At 45.9% G+C, this 15,751-nt stretch overlaps 1 protein-coding gene across 16 annotated transcripts in view; it reads right to left on the reverse strand.

The window, feature by feature from the left end:
• Positions 1 to 2,204: 2,204 nt before the first annotated feature.
• Positions 2,205 to 15,751, reverse strand: part of DOCK7 (dedicator of cytokinesis 7) — a 109,578-nt gene continuing 96,031 nt past the window's right edge. For 5 of the 16 annotated variants that reach the window (XM_062617561.1, XM_062617560.1, XM_062617551.1 and 2 more), the window contains 8 exons: positions 15,312 to 15,326; positions 9,610 to 9,735; positions 8,210 to 8,299; positions 7,597 to 7,833; positions 6,475 to 6,618; positions 5,513 to 5,619; positions 4,303 to 4,470; positions 2,205 to 2,739 (listed from right to left, as the gene is read on the reverse strand). In XM_062617561.1, coding sequence (XP_062473545.1) covers positions 2,697 to 2,739; positions 4,303 to 4,470; positions 5,513 to 5,619; positions 6,475 to 6,618; positions 7,597 to 7,833; positions 8,210 to 8,299; positions 9,610 to 9,735; positions 15,312 to 15,326 — 930 coding nt within the window. In that variant the 3' untranslated portion in view covers positions 2,205 to 2,696. Of the gene's footprint in view, positions 2,740 to 4,302; positions 4,471 to 5,512; positions 5,620 to 6,474; positions 6,619 to 7,596; positions 7,834 to 8,209; positions 8,300 to 9,609; positions 9,745 to 10,580; positions 13,671 to 15,311; positions 15,327 to 15,751 lie in introns of those variants that run through there. The other 11 variants (XM_062617557.1, XM_062617554.1, XM_062617553.1 and 8 more) reach the window with 4 other exon arrangements.

The following is a 15,751-nucleotide window of genomic DNA, read 5'->3' on the forward strand; positions in this document are numbered from 1 at the left end:
GCTGGACGGGATGACCTGAGGTACTGCTGCAGAGACAAGGGAAGACCTGCAAGATGTGAGTATGCCCAAGTCTTCTGGATACATCTAAAACTTTTTCAAATACAAGCTTACTTATTTATAGGAAAAGCCCTGGAACCCCCTGCCTAGGTTATTCTGCAATCCTTAGTTTTTTAGTCTTTTATTATAATGTAGTATAAATGCTCATGAAAAGTATCTGTAATGTGTTTTCCATCTTATGGTGGACCTCTGATTTTCTTGTACAGGCCCTGCTTTTGCAGCATATCCTAGGGGATGCTGTATTACTAACGTGTTTCAGTCTAGAGAGCTTGTCCTGTCAATAGAAACAGTATAAGAAAGGCTGGACTAAATTTAGAGTGGCTTACGAGGTCCTGCTGAGTAGGTGTCTGTAGTACTTTACTTATCTTCTGCAGAGGAGGAACATCTGTCATTACAGATAGATACACTCTTAAGACCTCTCCTTTTTCCAAACCACTGCCACCATAATACATGATTTCGTGTTCTTAAACCAAGGAACAGCTACATTAACAACAACCAATAGTAATCTTACCTTGCAAGGGTAGTCAAATCACAAAGTGCTATTTGTTACTGCCTGCAGTGGGGGGGTTGCTGAATTTCAGCCTGCAAATGAAAGTTTGATTCTCCACACCTGACCCAAGAATTAGGTTTTTCCATTCAACTTCAGGAACAGGAAATGTTCCAAGGAAACAAAACAGTTACACTCAACAGAATACACTGGCTGTGGGTGTCACTGGGGAGAGACCCAGCTGTATTCTGTCACCCTGCACAGCTTGAGAGAAATGCTCTTTGTAGGCAGTGAAAACATGGATCTGCTGGAATACACTGAGTGAAAACGCTCCTTTGGTGTATGGAGATAGTGTAAAATAAAAGTAAAATCCAGTAAAATAAAAGGATATTTATACAACTGGATTAAAACCGATGCTTTCCTAACTGAAGAAACCATATACAAGGACCAGTGTAAATTAAGATTTCATTCTTCCATGGCTATGGGGATTTTTTTCCCCTTTTCCACTTTGTAAATAATTCTGCATGCCTCTTCATATAACTCTCTTGCGAAACTACCCTCTCCTCCTTCAATATTTTCCAGTCTGAGAGTCCCTCCTTCCAGAGAGCTTCCAAAGCCTTTTCAACACCCCTGGGCTTTGCCATCAGCCTCTGAAATGTCTCGTGTCCCTGCTGGATGCCATCCATCCCTCAGCAGATCCAACACACGGTGCCTTTCCAGCCTGCACAGCATAAAGTACAATCATCCTGCTATGAGCACGAGCATCCTACTGCCCTGCACCAGCACCTTCTAACATACAGGAAGGTGTATGCTAGAATGGAAGGTGAAAACCATGAAAAGCCAAATACTCACAAAGTGGAAGTGATGATGTACAACTGTTTGCTATCTTAAGAGCTCACGTATAACCCCCTTTTTTTTCTTACATATTTTATATATATGAAAGTATGTTCATCAAATTTGGGGGTTCATATATATACATGTATGTATTTATATGTATGCATATTTAGGTATTTATAGAGAGAGGATAAGCTTGTGTTTAATCACCTACCACCTCTTCCAAGGGATGCTGTTCAATAGAGAGAGTTACAGTATAAAGGCCTAGATTCAGGAGCTGTGTACTGAGCTCCAATCCTGATGTTCCCAGTGGAGAGCTGTGTTAGCCACCAACATAACTGCTGCAAAGCAGATGTTGTTTATGTAAGTAACAATGCAAAGGCTTTCTGCACAAGCTTTTGACTTGCGCTGTGATACCATCTTACTTTCTTTTTCCCTGTGAAACTAATTTTCCAATTGAGAAAGGGACACAAAAGCAGTCTAGGTGCATGTCCACTGTAAAGCTGCATTGCACATTCAAAGCTATGAGATTACTGTGCTGTTTGGAGTTCCTAGCTGGTGGAAATGACTATGTACACACACAAGTCATGTTTAAACTCCACTGGTGCTGAAGGAGGCAAAGCAGTACCACGATGTGCCTCCATTCTTCTGATGGCTACAGATGGAATTACTTTTCTTTGCAGCAATTCGTATTCAGAGTTAAAAAGGCAAAAGGAAAGGGATAATAAAAATCATCACCACTTGGATAAGAAGTGTTACTGCAGGACTTACCTTTCTCGGAACCTTTTCCCAAGGGTGGCGAGCTCTGAAGTCCAATGCACAGGAATTAAAGTGTAAACATTCACATATTTAATAGTACCATCAAAATAACCATCATCACTACATTAAAAACTTCAAAAATGCATTTGCGTATGGTCCTAATATAAATTAAATATATGGACTAAAAGTAAATAAATTTAACATTAGGTAATGCTATAAATAAAGGTAAATGCGTTTAGTGTACCTTTGAGTCATAAAAATGCCTTAAAAAAGAGGGAAGTTTACAGCTTATCACCAACACTCTGGATACCACTGCCATCAGCTTGTGTTTCAAACACGGATAAGTCTACATTTGACAATTCAGAATGCTTTTTGGCCACTGAACACTTGGATGGAGGAAGAGGTGGGTGGGATGTCCAGGATGAAGTCCGAGTTTTATTTCCCAATAAAACTTCCTTGATTCCCAGCGTTGATAACAAGGCTCTTTTTTTTTTTTTTTTTTTGCAAAAACCTTAATATTAAGTGCTTTTTTTTTGGCTTATTTTGGTTTTTAACTCGTTTAGATATCCATTTTGCGAAGGCTCATCCTGCTGAAGGAGTCTCTGAGGGAGAGAAAATACAATGATGAGCTCAGGTTTTCCATGATGACATAAGAAGCCTCGTCAGATGAATGATTCTGTACTTGATTTCCAGGATTCTCTACAGCTGGATGCTACAACAGCCAAGTCCACTGACATTAACTCCTTGCTTTTCAAATGAATGGAATGATCTGGGATCATTCGACTGCCTAAGGTTTGCTGACAGAAAGTTTAATTCATGGGTACACAAAGAAGCAGCACAAACCATCTGCACTACTGACCTCTGATTCAAGTCTTTCCAATAAATCTCTACATGGAATTTGCCTGGAATACCTGTATTAGACTCCCTGCACAGGCTGCATTTCACAAGGTTAGAAATAATCACCATGCTAAAAGTGTGTGTGAGGGTCCTACTGCGTGAGGAGGGAAGCACAGGTATTCCCACCATCCCCAGCCCTTGGAAACTGCCTGCAGCAGAGAACACCAGCACCTTAAAGAGAGCTTAGAACATCATGGACCTGGGTGATGAGGGGAGGCCACCTTTCTGCAGTGTTCAGCAGACCGAAAAACACATCCAATTCAGCTACAGGAACATCCCTAAGCACTGCTGTGTGAGCTGGGAACATCCATTTCCTTCTTCCTGCAGCACTAAGTCTTGCTCTTCTTATAACACAAGCTTGCCAAGTTTCTCTTTTCACAACAGTTTTTATGTTCCCCATCACTCTTTACCTCTGAGCACCACTTACACGAGGAGAGGTTCAAAGGAAGGGCTGTATTCTCCTAAACCAACAGCACAGACATGAGCTGAAGTCCACATCAACACAAATCTCAAGGTTCTCTCATTAAAAGCATTGTCACCATCCTGCTTGGTGCTAATCAAGTGCCAGGAACACCCCCACCCCATTCCCTGCTGCGAGACCACAATGGCCAGAGCTGCCTTGCGGGATTGCATTAGCCTACCCTGCTGATGGGGGACACGACAGGGGTTGTGAAGCCAAAGGGTAACTCCTGGGAAGCACTTCTGCCCTGTTCTGGGAGCCAGAGTCTTGTTAGACGCTATCTACCCAAAGTCTCTCTGCTCAGCTTCAGCTGGTGCCAGGGGATTACAACACCACAGCCTCTGACCTGCTACATGCATTCCCAACAAGGTTTTTATGTTCAGTCTCACTGCAGAAGACCAAAAAGCCCAGATCCCTCTTCCCAGTCTTCCAGCACGGAAGACACCAGCTGTTTTTCCACCCTGCCTGCCCCTGGAGCTCCTCAGCCCAGTTTCACTGGGAACAAACCAGTGTCAAAGTCCTGCCGTGCTGAGAGTGGTTTTGAATTCAAAAAGAATGGGATGCAGGATGCAAAAATCAACCCAAACAAACTGTCATAGGTCAGAAGCAAAAGGAACCACTGCAAACACCACCTGCCATAACCGCTGGGAAGGGGATGTGCTCTGAGTCAGGACAGAAGGGGACAAGGCCAAAAGAGCCATAATTGAAACCAAATGGACGTCACAGGCTCACCAGGAAGATCAGACACCCCAGTCCCCAGTTTTACACCCTCCTTATCTCTGCTGAAAGAGTAAAATCAGATATCCACCTGTGGCAAGTGACCGGCAGCACTGCTTTATACAACTGTGGGATCTTTCTGTTTATCAAGGGTTGGAGAGCTTCCTTTAACCGGTGGTAATTCCTTTCAAGTTCCCGCTGATACTCCTTTTGGTCTGGACCGATCAGGCTCTTGTTCTTGCGCAGAGCATCTTCACATCTAGGAAATAAAAGCTGGTAAAACTTGGGCACAAAATAAAGGACCCGCTTGCCACAGAGCTGTTAATGTAACGGGACCAAAACCAAATCACTCTGTTCCTCTGGGGTGACACAGAATATCCTTCTCTATCTTGTCTTTGGGCTAATAAAGACTCAGTTAAACCACTTGGTGTCCATGGGAAAAGGGGAGAGTGTCATATTCCCAATTCCCATTTCACTTCCAGAGTGACAATTCCTTTTCTTATTTCAATTTACATATATCCTCTCTGGAGGGAAATGAAAAGCGATCTCCACATAGCCCCTTTTCAGTCCAAGAGGATTTATTTCAAGCTGGGTAGATCTACTGCTCTCCCCAGGAAAAAGATTAATAAATAGCAGACTGAGATGTTCACCAGGAACTCTTCTATTTGCATGGATGTAATTTAAACAGAGGGTATGAAAAGAACCGTATCACCAATGCCATTTATCACATACAGGACAACTATGTTGCCACTGGATCTAATTGCTTGGAACATTTTTATTTCAGTTAGATCTATATATTTAATTCTTTGGTGCTTGCAAAAGATGCTGTATGAGACTGCAATGCATTCATCAGGAGGGAAGACGAGCAGCCAGCACATTTCTTAAGGGAATTCTGCCAGCAGGCTTCCACTCCGTATGGAGAAATTCACTCCAGAAGGAAACTTCATCTCCTGGCCAATTCAGGAGTTCCTCCTGACCCTGCCAAGCTGTGAGTTCATCCGTGCCAGAGTGGCTAGTTGTGTTTTCTGGAACAGGAACACTTGTTCACAGCTCGTTTGTGATCACTAATTCATTCCTGATAAATAGCAAAGCCAAATGACTTCAGCCCCTCAAGCCCTGCACCAGCAGCACCAGAGAAACAGGGAACCACCTGGGCACCTGAGGGATACAGCTGCTTATGAGAAGTGGACAGATGGAGTTACTCTGCTCTCTGGATACTCCCTGTGTTACTGAACATGTTCCTGCCTGATGTGGTAGGAGGAACAGCATCAGGCAGGCAGGTTGCAGACAATACTCCATACCTTTTCGTGAAGTCTTTGAAGCAGAGCCGTAGCTTGTTGTGATGCCTGAAGAGCTTTGGATCATTGGGTATTTCAGACAAGAAAACTTGTGCCACTTCTAATGGTCCCTTTAGGAGGAGAAGAGGAGAAGTAAGTTTCTCATAGTCAACCATGGGAGAAGCTTCTTGCACACAGAAACACCCATAAAATGCAACGTCCCCCTAAACCCTGAAGAACTGCAGCTGGTCAGTGTGCCCTAAATCACCAAACCCCGTGACAACCGCATCTCTTTTAGGCTTTCTTTTGGTTTTAAATAAAACTCTGCTGTTGGAAAGCAGTGTGAGAAAACGCACCGATTCTCCACTTGTTTTCTCTTATAAGGACTCCTGACAAAGTTTGCTCAGCTCACAACTAAGGCAAAGTTTAAACAACACAGACGGACTATGGAAGTATTTGCCAGCACTGCAAACTCAAGCCAGAACTTTAAGCTCCAGCTGATTCCTATTTTCCAGCTTGTGCATTAGCAAAGCTTTGCTCATTCCCCATCACTTTTTCCTCAGTTTTTCTCCATTCACTACTTTTGCTTTCCACTTTGCTCATAACCCACAACAGGACATAATGTTATTTCCACCCACCGGAGCCTGGCTAACCAAAGGGAAAGCAGTAAAACATTTTGGTTTGGGGTTGTTTGGGGTTTTTATGGGAAGAGAAGCAGGCAGAACCAACTGTGAATGCCAGGAAGGAGCAGGTAACTGAGGGAGGGCTGTCTCTTTGCAACCACTTTTCAGACCTGATTACGTTTCCAGGACTCTTAAATGACAAAGTCACTGACAGCAGCTGGTCTAAACCTACCAGTGACCTTAAACACATCCCATACATTGAATGGGGAGAAAAAGGTAATTTAGGAATAATGCCCAATGCTGAACATCCACTACATTGAGAGATACGTACTACCCCAGTGTCTCCAACTCAGCAATGCTCACCTGATTTACTGTGGTACCTACTGATCCTTGCAGCACCATCTGAAGCATCTTTGGGTCTGCAGGGTCTTGGTGGGTTGCAAAAGCTAATTCCTGTGTTTTCTTCTGCATGTCCTCTATGGCAACTTCAATGGGTGTCAAAATGATCTAAGCAAGTAGCCAGAATAGAGAATTGTTATGGTTGAGACTGCCAACCATAGACTGCAGAGACACCAAGGTCACTTTGGGGAGGCACGCTGAAGTGGTGGAAGACACCAATAAGACTGACAGCAGCACTTCAGGAATGCATCACCTCAGTCTTGGTTTAGGAACATGAAGGCAAAATTTGACTTTTAAATGTGTTCCTACATCTGGGTGCTCAAGAGCTTTCTGAGATTGCTTCTGGGCAGACGGACTTGTGCCAACTGCGACCAACTGCCCAGGGTTACAGCACTATGTCGGTGCCCAAGCATTTTGTATCAGGTTGAGTGAGTGATCACATCCCTCCCTTAAAAAATTAACACAGCTATGGGATAAATCTCTCTATAAACCCTCAGGACCTCACTCATGGCTGAGGCCATGCAAGTGAGCTGCAACACAGAGCAAAGGACACACTGTTCAAGCAGAGTGGAAGGGAGTAACACGCGTCACTACAAAGCTCACCAGGGCTCCTGCATAGACCAGCCACTGTGGTCTGGACATGCTAGTGAAAGAGGTGGCAGGTCATGCTGCATTACTAAATTGGTCTGGGTTTTCTTTAGGTTGAATAGGAACAGGGAAAAGTTCAAGAAACAAGGCATTTTTAAACTCAAACTGAGGAGTCTCATGCACAGTCATAGAATCACAGAATGGTTTGGGTTGGAAAGGACCTTCAGATCATCCAGTTCCAACCCCCTGCCATGGGCAGGGACACCTCACACAGTCCCTGCAGTGAACAGCCTGAGCAGCTCGTGATGGAGCTGTCTGCTCTCACTCAGCTCAACTCCTGCATCTTTAAGAGAGATGTAAAAGGTAGGTCAGTGATGGCCAGGAGGACCCATCCGTGTTACTGTCACAACAGTACATCACGCATGAGTTTCAGCAGCATCCACCTCCTTCAGTGATGTGCAATACTTCCCTTCAAGCCCCTGAGAGCTCGGGCCTCACCTCCTCTTTGTGAATGACGTTGATCCTGGTTTTGATGTAAGGGAAGGCGTGGGACGTGGTCAGGATGGTTTTGCGCTTGAACTGCTCGTGCAGCTCGCCGTGAGCGCGCCCGTCCAGCGTGAAGGGGGTGCAGTACATGAAGCGCCGCAGGTTGTAGTTCTTGTCGAAGTACGTTATCCTGTCCTTCATCTCGTACGTGTCGAAGTAGGGCTCCACGTAGGTTATCTGAATGTAGGCCTGCAGGGAGGAGCCCGAGTGTGCACGGTGAGGGGCAGGGCCCAGAGAAGAGCTGACTCCTGCCCTCCGACATTAAGCAGCGCAATAACCCAGCTTGATCTCTTCCCTCTTGAAGACACCTCTGGAATAACTCGGAAAAATCACTCTCCCATTGACAGGGCTCAGACGTTTCTGGACTGCAAGAGATACACTTCACTGCCCCTCTTCCCTCACGGTCTTCAAATGCCCTCACAGGGAAGAGCTTCTGCCTAAGATCTCATCTCAGTCTCCCCTCTGTCAGTTCAAAGCCATTGCCCCTTGTTCTGGATGCGCCCCATTACGTTTGCATACATTCAGGACCTGTTCTACTTCTCTGAACGTGTACGTGTGTTCTTACCTTGTTAGGATCTAGTTTACATTTGTCCACAGGGTTTGAGTCCTTAATCACTTCAAGCACGTCTTCCCCAAACCGTTCTCCGTAAAATCCCTACAATCAAGAGCAAAAAAGCATTGAAAGAAAACATCAAATGCAGTCATGAGAGATGGGGGTTGCAGAGACAAAGGCATATTCAGGGGAGGTGAAGCTCCACAAGCCTTCAACAGTGTCAGTGCTGAGGCTGAATGTGATCTGCTGAACCCAGGAGAACTGAATCAATCACATTCCAGGGGCAACAGGAAAAAACAAGCCTAATGCCCTGGAAGGCAGGAGAACTCGGGAGCCTTCCAGCTGCACACACAGAGGCTGCACGGCTCTGAACAAGCCATTTGAGCTCGCTGGGTGTCTGTGAGCTCACTGGGGTCAGAGTGGGATCCGCCGGGAACGAGGTGCCGCATCAGAGCACGGCTTTGCTGAGCTGGGGGAACGGCCAGGTTCTGAACTCAGTCTCATGTGCTTAAACCTCAGACAACGTGACAGCAGCTGAACTGTTGTGAGCAACAACAGGACACTGGATCTATCACAGCAAATAAAACAGGGAAACAGGGCCCACTCTGCCCTTTGGCCCTAATGAACAAGGTGCATGGCATGGACCAGACCCATGCTGCTGAACGCTCTTCCTCTCCCACTGGGAATGGCCTCATCAGTGCACTGTGCTCACTGGGAACACTCTCTGGCCTGTGATGTACCCCAGACTGTGCTAGGACATTGTCTAGACACAGGTTAGCTGGCACAGAACCAGGACAGGCTGACTGGTGCGTGGTACAGATGATCACTGGTGGTACCAGGAGCTGCACTCAAGCCCCATTTCTATTAACAGAGTTGCCTTTACTTGTTCACAACTGAAACACACTTCAGACCTGTGATGTCCCACCTCAGCGGCTCTGAAATTCAGGCACCTTAGAGGGCCTGATGTCCCATCAGTAGAGGAACATGATGTAAAGGCACCACAATGACAGCAGAATGCAATACTTTCTGAGCGTCAGCTCCCAAAAGGCATCCCAACTTACACCAGGTGGCAGAAGGGAAATGCAAACACTGTATAACACACCACAAACCCTCCAATGATCACAGCAGGTCTGCAGCTCTTGCTGCAAGATCAGGGAAACCTCTCCCTGCATTACTCCTGCCTCCTGCAGAGGTGGCACTGGCAAGAGGACAGGAAGCATCAGCTCTGGGTCACTGCATGGGCTCTGCAAACTGTATTGCCAAGAGGCTGTTTCTCTGAGCTCAGCCCTGCACCAGCTGCAAGGGGCTGGTTTTGCCCAGCAGCTTCCATTTCCACCACTTCCTGTAGGTTGGCAATGCAAGGAAGTGATGCAAAGCGGTCCAAGTGCAACGCACAGACACGATCATCTCACCTCGAGCCTATGGGAAATCTCAGCTAACTTTGTTATGGCGGGCTCCTTGTAAACAAACTCTTGCTCGTCCAGGTCTCCAAATTTAGTTCCATAAAAACCAACCCGGAAGTAGGTGCCAAACATCCTCTTTCCATCCTAGGTTTGGAGAAACAAGAGGTTATTTCAGTGTGGAGACAGGAGTACCCCCAAGCACGGCTGCAGGCAGGCTCCTGAACTTATGCAAAATGAAAAAGAAATCAAATAAACCAAGGAAAAAAAACAGAGAGAAAGAAGGGAAAGAAAACCACACCTGGAACTCAGCATGAATGCGTTTAGCAGCAACACCGCAATGAGGTTGTAACTCACATGAAATCATATGGATCAGTTACGACCATGAGCCCAACCCTGCAATGACTTCTCCCACCCCAGAAGCCTGGAGGTGTCAAACGCCTCTGAGGAACAAAGCAGACCCCTTTGTTTGGGTGGTTATTTCAGGCTCTCCAAATCCTCTGCAGGCCTTTCACAGAATCACAATCCATGAGGTTGGAAAAGACCTTTAAGAGCATCCAGTCCAACCATTACCGCAGCGCTGCCAAGGCCACCACTGACCCGTGACACTGAGGGGCTCATGTCCATGGCTTTGAGCTCTTCCAGGGATGGTGACTCCACCGCTTCCCTGGGCAGCCTGTTCCAATGCCTGATCAACCTTTTGGCAGCCTGTAGGCACAGGGAAGCCCAGTTGCAGCAGGCAGGGAGGATCTTAGACACGGGTATCCCTGACAATTCCCACACCAGAGCCCCCGTAATCCACTCCGGAGTAATTGCAGGATTGGGCCGAAGTCAATGTCCAGTTCACTCACACACACACGCAAGTGCTTTGTAAACAGCATGTCAACTGGAAGGTGTTACGTTCTCTTCTAGTATCTAATGTCTAGCAAAGAGGGCCGAAGTCACTCCTGGCGAAAGCAGATGCAATCCACTGTATCATGTACCTGCTTCCCTTTGAGCCAGTGGTGAATTTGGCCCAGAAATGCAACAGAAGGAGAGAGAGAAGAGAGACTTTTGCTGGGAAAGTAACGAAGAAAATCTGATTAAAAAGAAAGAGAGAAGAGAAATGCTTTACAAATACATCACACCTTTGGGTTTGTTAAAACAACTCACGCCACATGCACAGACCAGAAACGCCTTTCAGCAAGAAACACTGGGAATGTTCACCTTTACTCTCGTGACATAAAGTGTGAGGTAGTATTTAATGCTCAATGTTTCTGAATCTGGGCTGGTGTTTGGTTTCAAACAGCACTTACAGATGTCCTGGCTGCTGTGGACCATTAGTTTTTGTTTGGTATTTTGCTATGGCAAAACTGATCTCTTGTGGTGATGGTGAATGCGATCTATGGAAGGCGAAGAGGATAAATGAGCCAAACTAAAGAAGAAAACCCCTCAGGGAATGTGTAGAGGCTGGAAAAAGCATTGTCACAGCAAGCCACTGCCTTCTCCTGGCCTGGAGCACACTGATGCTCAGCCCCCTTCACCCAAGGCACAGCCAGATGGACACATTGCCTTTTTGGGGTGAGGGCTGCTGCTCACCCCAAGCACGTTCAAGAGGGCAAAGCTCTCCAATGCCCCTCTCTGATGTGGAAGTGAAGCCTGAAGTGACCAGAGCCAGCAGCAGCCTTGCTTAATACATACAGGTCACATCTTGGCTTTACTATGGGACAGCCACAGACACCAATCCATCAGCCCTGCTCTGGTAAAAGTGTAGACACATGCTCCAGTCTAAGAAAAGGAGGTGCACCCAGAGATGCTGATATGCTTAATGTGCACAGGTGGCTCCTTGGGCCCCTGCTCCAGCCTGTCCCACTGAGCATCCCTCCTCCAGAGAGGGGCTTCTATCCAGCTCCACCTGCCAGCATAGCCTACAGGGTTTCCTCAGACCACAGCCACCCCCAGGAGCACCTCCCAGGGTAGGAGCCCCAGCTGCAGAGCTATTACTGGTTTACTGGAAGTGCCCATCTGGCCACATCTGGCTGCTGTTTCCCTGGATCCCCTGTCTTTCTCAAATGCCCATTTCTCCGGACTCACACAGGAATGAGCAGCCTATTGAATCCTTAATTCACTCATCACTACCTTTTCAAAGCCACAGTTACCTACACTAAAATCCCTCCAGACCCAGCATTTTCAGCTTCCTCTGCTATTTATTTCAATTCAATGTTACAGGCTGTGACTCCAGGGCTCCTTTCCCAAAGCACTTCCCAAGCTAGCATCATGTCTGCCTTAAGGAGAACTGCCACATGAAACAATTCCCCAGACCTTACATGGGGCTTGGGAACGCTCCCTGTGGAAGTTGGTGGGATCCTGCCCCAACCCATGGGCACAGGGCAGGCCCCAGCAGAGGACACACTGCTGCTCTTCTAATTCATGTGCTTTTTCCTGCCTGCTTGGCAAGTGACTTTCAGGGTAGGAAGCATTTGCAGAACCAGGTCCCTAGAAGGTGTCTGACACATGGGCATCTGCCCAGGCAGCTATTTGTTACAGGCAGTGCTCATTTATGTTGCTGTAAAAACGAGGAGGGAGGAAGAAAATGCTCTCTGTTGATCAGCATAAATTAAGAAGAAGTTCTGGTGGCATTTACTAAAAGCATAAAATCAGAGTAATGGGGCATTGGGAAGTCCCAGGAATGGCAGCAGCAGGGAAGCCTGGTGAGATTCAGTGCCTCTGTGTGAAGGCAGATCCCAACTTAGGCACTTGTTTCATCATCATGAAGATCAGATGCGCTGGCTTTTCCTGATAAATCTACTTGCTAAAACTCAGCCATCATAAGGATCCCAAGGAGAAAAGCAGACAGTGAGAAGCACTGGTTAGCCCCTAAGGCAACAGAAGCATCTCTCCCCTGGATCCATCAGCCATGAAATGTATGGGACTCATGTTGAGGGATGAAACCTGGAAGCGAGGGGATGGAAACAAACTCCTTTGGGAGAGCAAACACCTGGGGGCCATTCCATACCTCGCATAGACATTCTATAGCTGTCAGTTCCCTGAGATGAGGAGAGCTCAGTTTCATGCCTGGCGTTAAGAACATGGGATGGCTCTGAACTAGGATCTTTGAAATTAGCCAATAGCAAACTCTTATCTCATCACAGGATGGAGAGAAAACAAGTAACTTAAAAATACTCCATGGTCTGGTTTCTGAAAAGAGCTACAAATGCAGATACGAGGGAGAAATTATTAAAAGCATTTAATCTCCTATTATTTTATGAAAAAAATAATAGGTCTTTGTGAGGAGAAGAGAATGAAGGTGAACACTGAATAGCCATCACAGAACCGGCAGAGCAGGTAACAGCCACCATGACGTATGAGGGTTCATGATTTGTTATTATGCATGGTAAATACCTTCCAAAATTGCTGGGAATACAGTTTGAGAGTCGTCTCTTGCACGCACACAAAAAGCTTTGCCAACAAAGGGTTGAAAAAGCCAGACGCAAGCGTGATTGTGTCTGCTTTCTTCACCAAGACCAACACAGAAGGCAGAGCCAGCCCAAGTATGTAGGAATAAAAGTAACTCCTCCATACACACTGGGCAGAACGTGAAATCCAACCATCTTTACCAAGCTGGTGATTTTCTTGCTGAATTTTAAGGTCTTTTGCAGTGTTGCCAACTATTACAAGTCTTCTAATACTGATCTTTTGAAAGTACCAGCTCCTGGAGTCCTGCTGTTCAATGGCAACCTCACCCTGCACACTTTAAAAAGCATGTTTCAATTCTCATGGCATAGCATGGAAAGATTTTTCCTAACAACTTTCCTAAGTGGAAAGTAAGCAGAATTAACTCAGCATTTACTCAATGAACAAACACACAAGCAGCAAGCCCCACCGCTTGGTATGTTGAAGCAGGTATCAGAAACGCATCAGTGCTTGTAGTTGGCAACACTATGTTCCTTGCCATACGAAGGGGTAGTCCTGGTGTTGGCAGAGCTCTTTGGCAAAATGAAATTGGGGTTTCCACAGTGTAAAACAAAAAAAAAAAAACAAAAAGGGGAAAAGAGAAAGGGGAAAAACAAAAAAGAAAATTCCACAAGTAGGAACTTACCACAACAGACAATAGTAAGAGTGGGGAGGAGGGTCAGCAACCAGGGCGAGAGAGGAGAAAACAGAAAGTCTTTAATTAGGGAAATTCCAAACAACAAACAAGCAGCAACTTGGCAGCAAATCAACTTGAAAATAAAAAAGGGCCAGCATCAATTAAAATATTTAAAACACGGAGAAAAGGCAAAACATGCAACAAATCTGAAAGCTACAAAGCACAAAGATCAGAAGAAGTGTGGCAATGAAGGAGCACGGTGACAGACGAGAACTGAAACCATGGGTGTCTTTTACCATGCAGTAAAACATGACCGAGTGGTGTTAGCATCATAACCAATGACAGGATTTTCTTCAGGGGTCGATTTAGGGGCAGACTAATCAAAAGAGATGCTCACAGGCCTTCACATTTGTTGGCTATTGAACACTCGTGCAACACGTACTCTGGCTCGCTGCGCTGCCTCATCTGCTGGGACCTTTCAGAGGAACATGTACACTACTTACAGGGCCAGCCCTTAAGTGTCAGGGTTTACTTTTAAGCTGATGAACTGCATTTCTTGCCAGGCCAGAGTTAAAACTGATGTTTAGACATCACCAGCCCAAATGGTTTAAGTCACACAATGAAAGAGAACTTCATTCTCGGTCTCGGTTTAATAAGGGTGGGCTTAAATGCTCCCTGGGGTGGAAACCTGGAGTGAGGTGGCCCACGCTGAGTTGCCCGATTCACAGAAAGCAGAGATAAACTGGACAGCTGAACGCCAAGCAAATAACATCATATTCACAAAACATTTTAAATGTCTTCTGAGACCTCTCAGTGTTCATGTACCCACTGCGTCGACTGCACTAGGGCCCAAGTTACCAAACTGCTGTGTGCATTCTCCAGCCTTGGAGATGTTCAAAGCTGTCTGGACGTAGTCCTGGGCAGCCTGATCAAAGTGGCCTTGCTTCAGCAGGAGAGTTGGACCAGATGACCTTCAGAGGTCCCTCCCAAACCACTCCATGATTCTGTGGATGAATGTGGATGAAGCTGACCACATTGTCTATTTTATAATCCAAATGTGTGGTTCTCATGGTGTATGTTGTAGAAATGTGAGCAAACAGCCTCCACAGAGAAAACAGCGGGCAAACCGACTCCAGTTAACACAACTGAGCTATTTTACTGCCAGATAAACAGCTACACAACAAATTGATTGTTCTTAAATGAACAGAATGAAGCAGCCTCTTCTCTGCGATACGGTCTGTGTATGCAGTAAACCAGCTCTGTGTTTCAGTACCTCTGAGCATTAGTGCTTAAATCGACCCCTGTGGGTGGGGTGAAAATATGGCATGAAGGGATGATATTCTGTGTCAATGCTGATGAAAAGAAATATAAACATATTATAAAAACAAACTAGTGATGATACAGTGGCTCATTCACCAAAGAACCTCATTAGTGGAACACATCAGCATCCATGCACTACCTACAGCTTCTCATGAAGAATTTCCTACAACCACAATCGGTTTATTGGTATTTCTTTGGTTAATGAATTGTTTTAACAGCAGACAGCAACAGAAATACCCACAACTAGCACATGTGGGCAAGCGTTGGCGTGAGTCATCTGAAAAATCTATTAGTGCTCTTTACTAACTAAAATGGAGTTACCTACCTCCCAGCCAGTACTCTGTGTGATAAAAAGTAAAAAGCGCATGTCACAGAAACCAAAGAAAGAGTTTCAAAGGCTAAAACACGACCATCAATGTAAGGTATCACAAACCTCAAATGGTTTCAACGATTACAAGTCATCATGCATCCACAATGCCCTTTTCTGGCCCAGAAGTACACCCAATGGCTGTCCTCTGTTGGTTCATTTAACCTCAGGAACCCAGCAATGCCAGAACAAAACCCCCAGACCCTCAGCTGCATCCTATGAAATCAATGAACTGATCAACATCTACTGAGGAGCTGATAGCAGCTTAGGGGTAACCACACCAACAACGCACCCGGCAGTCCATGACCAGAAGCTGACTGGGGCTGGGGGCTTGGAGCAGCACTGGCATGTACTGGAGGAGGGTTTGCTGAGTGCTTGCCTGCCCTGACAGAAAGGCA

Source organism: Pezoporus occidentalis, unplaced genomic scaffold (genome assembly GCF_034315485.1).
Source record: "Pezoporus occidentalis ecotype Australia unplaced genomic scaffold, CSIRO_AGI_Poc_V1 ctg198, whole genome shotgun sequence".
Lineage (NCBI taxonomy): Eukaryota > Metazoa > Chordata > Aves > Psittaciformes > Psittacidae > Pezoporus > Pezoporus occidentalis.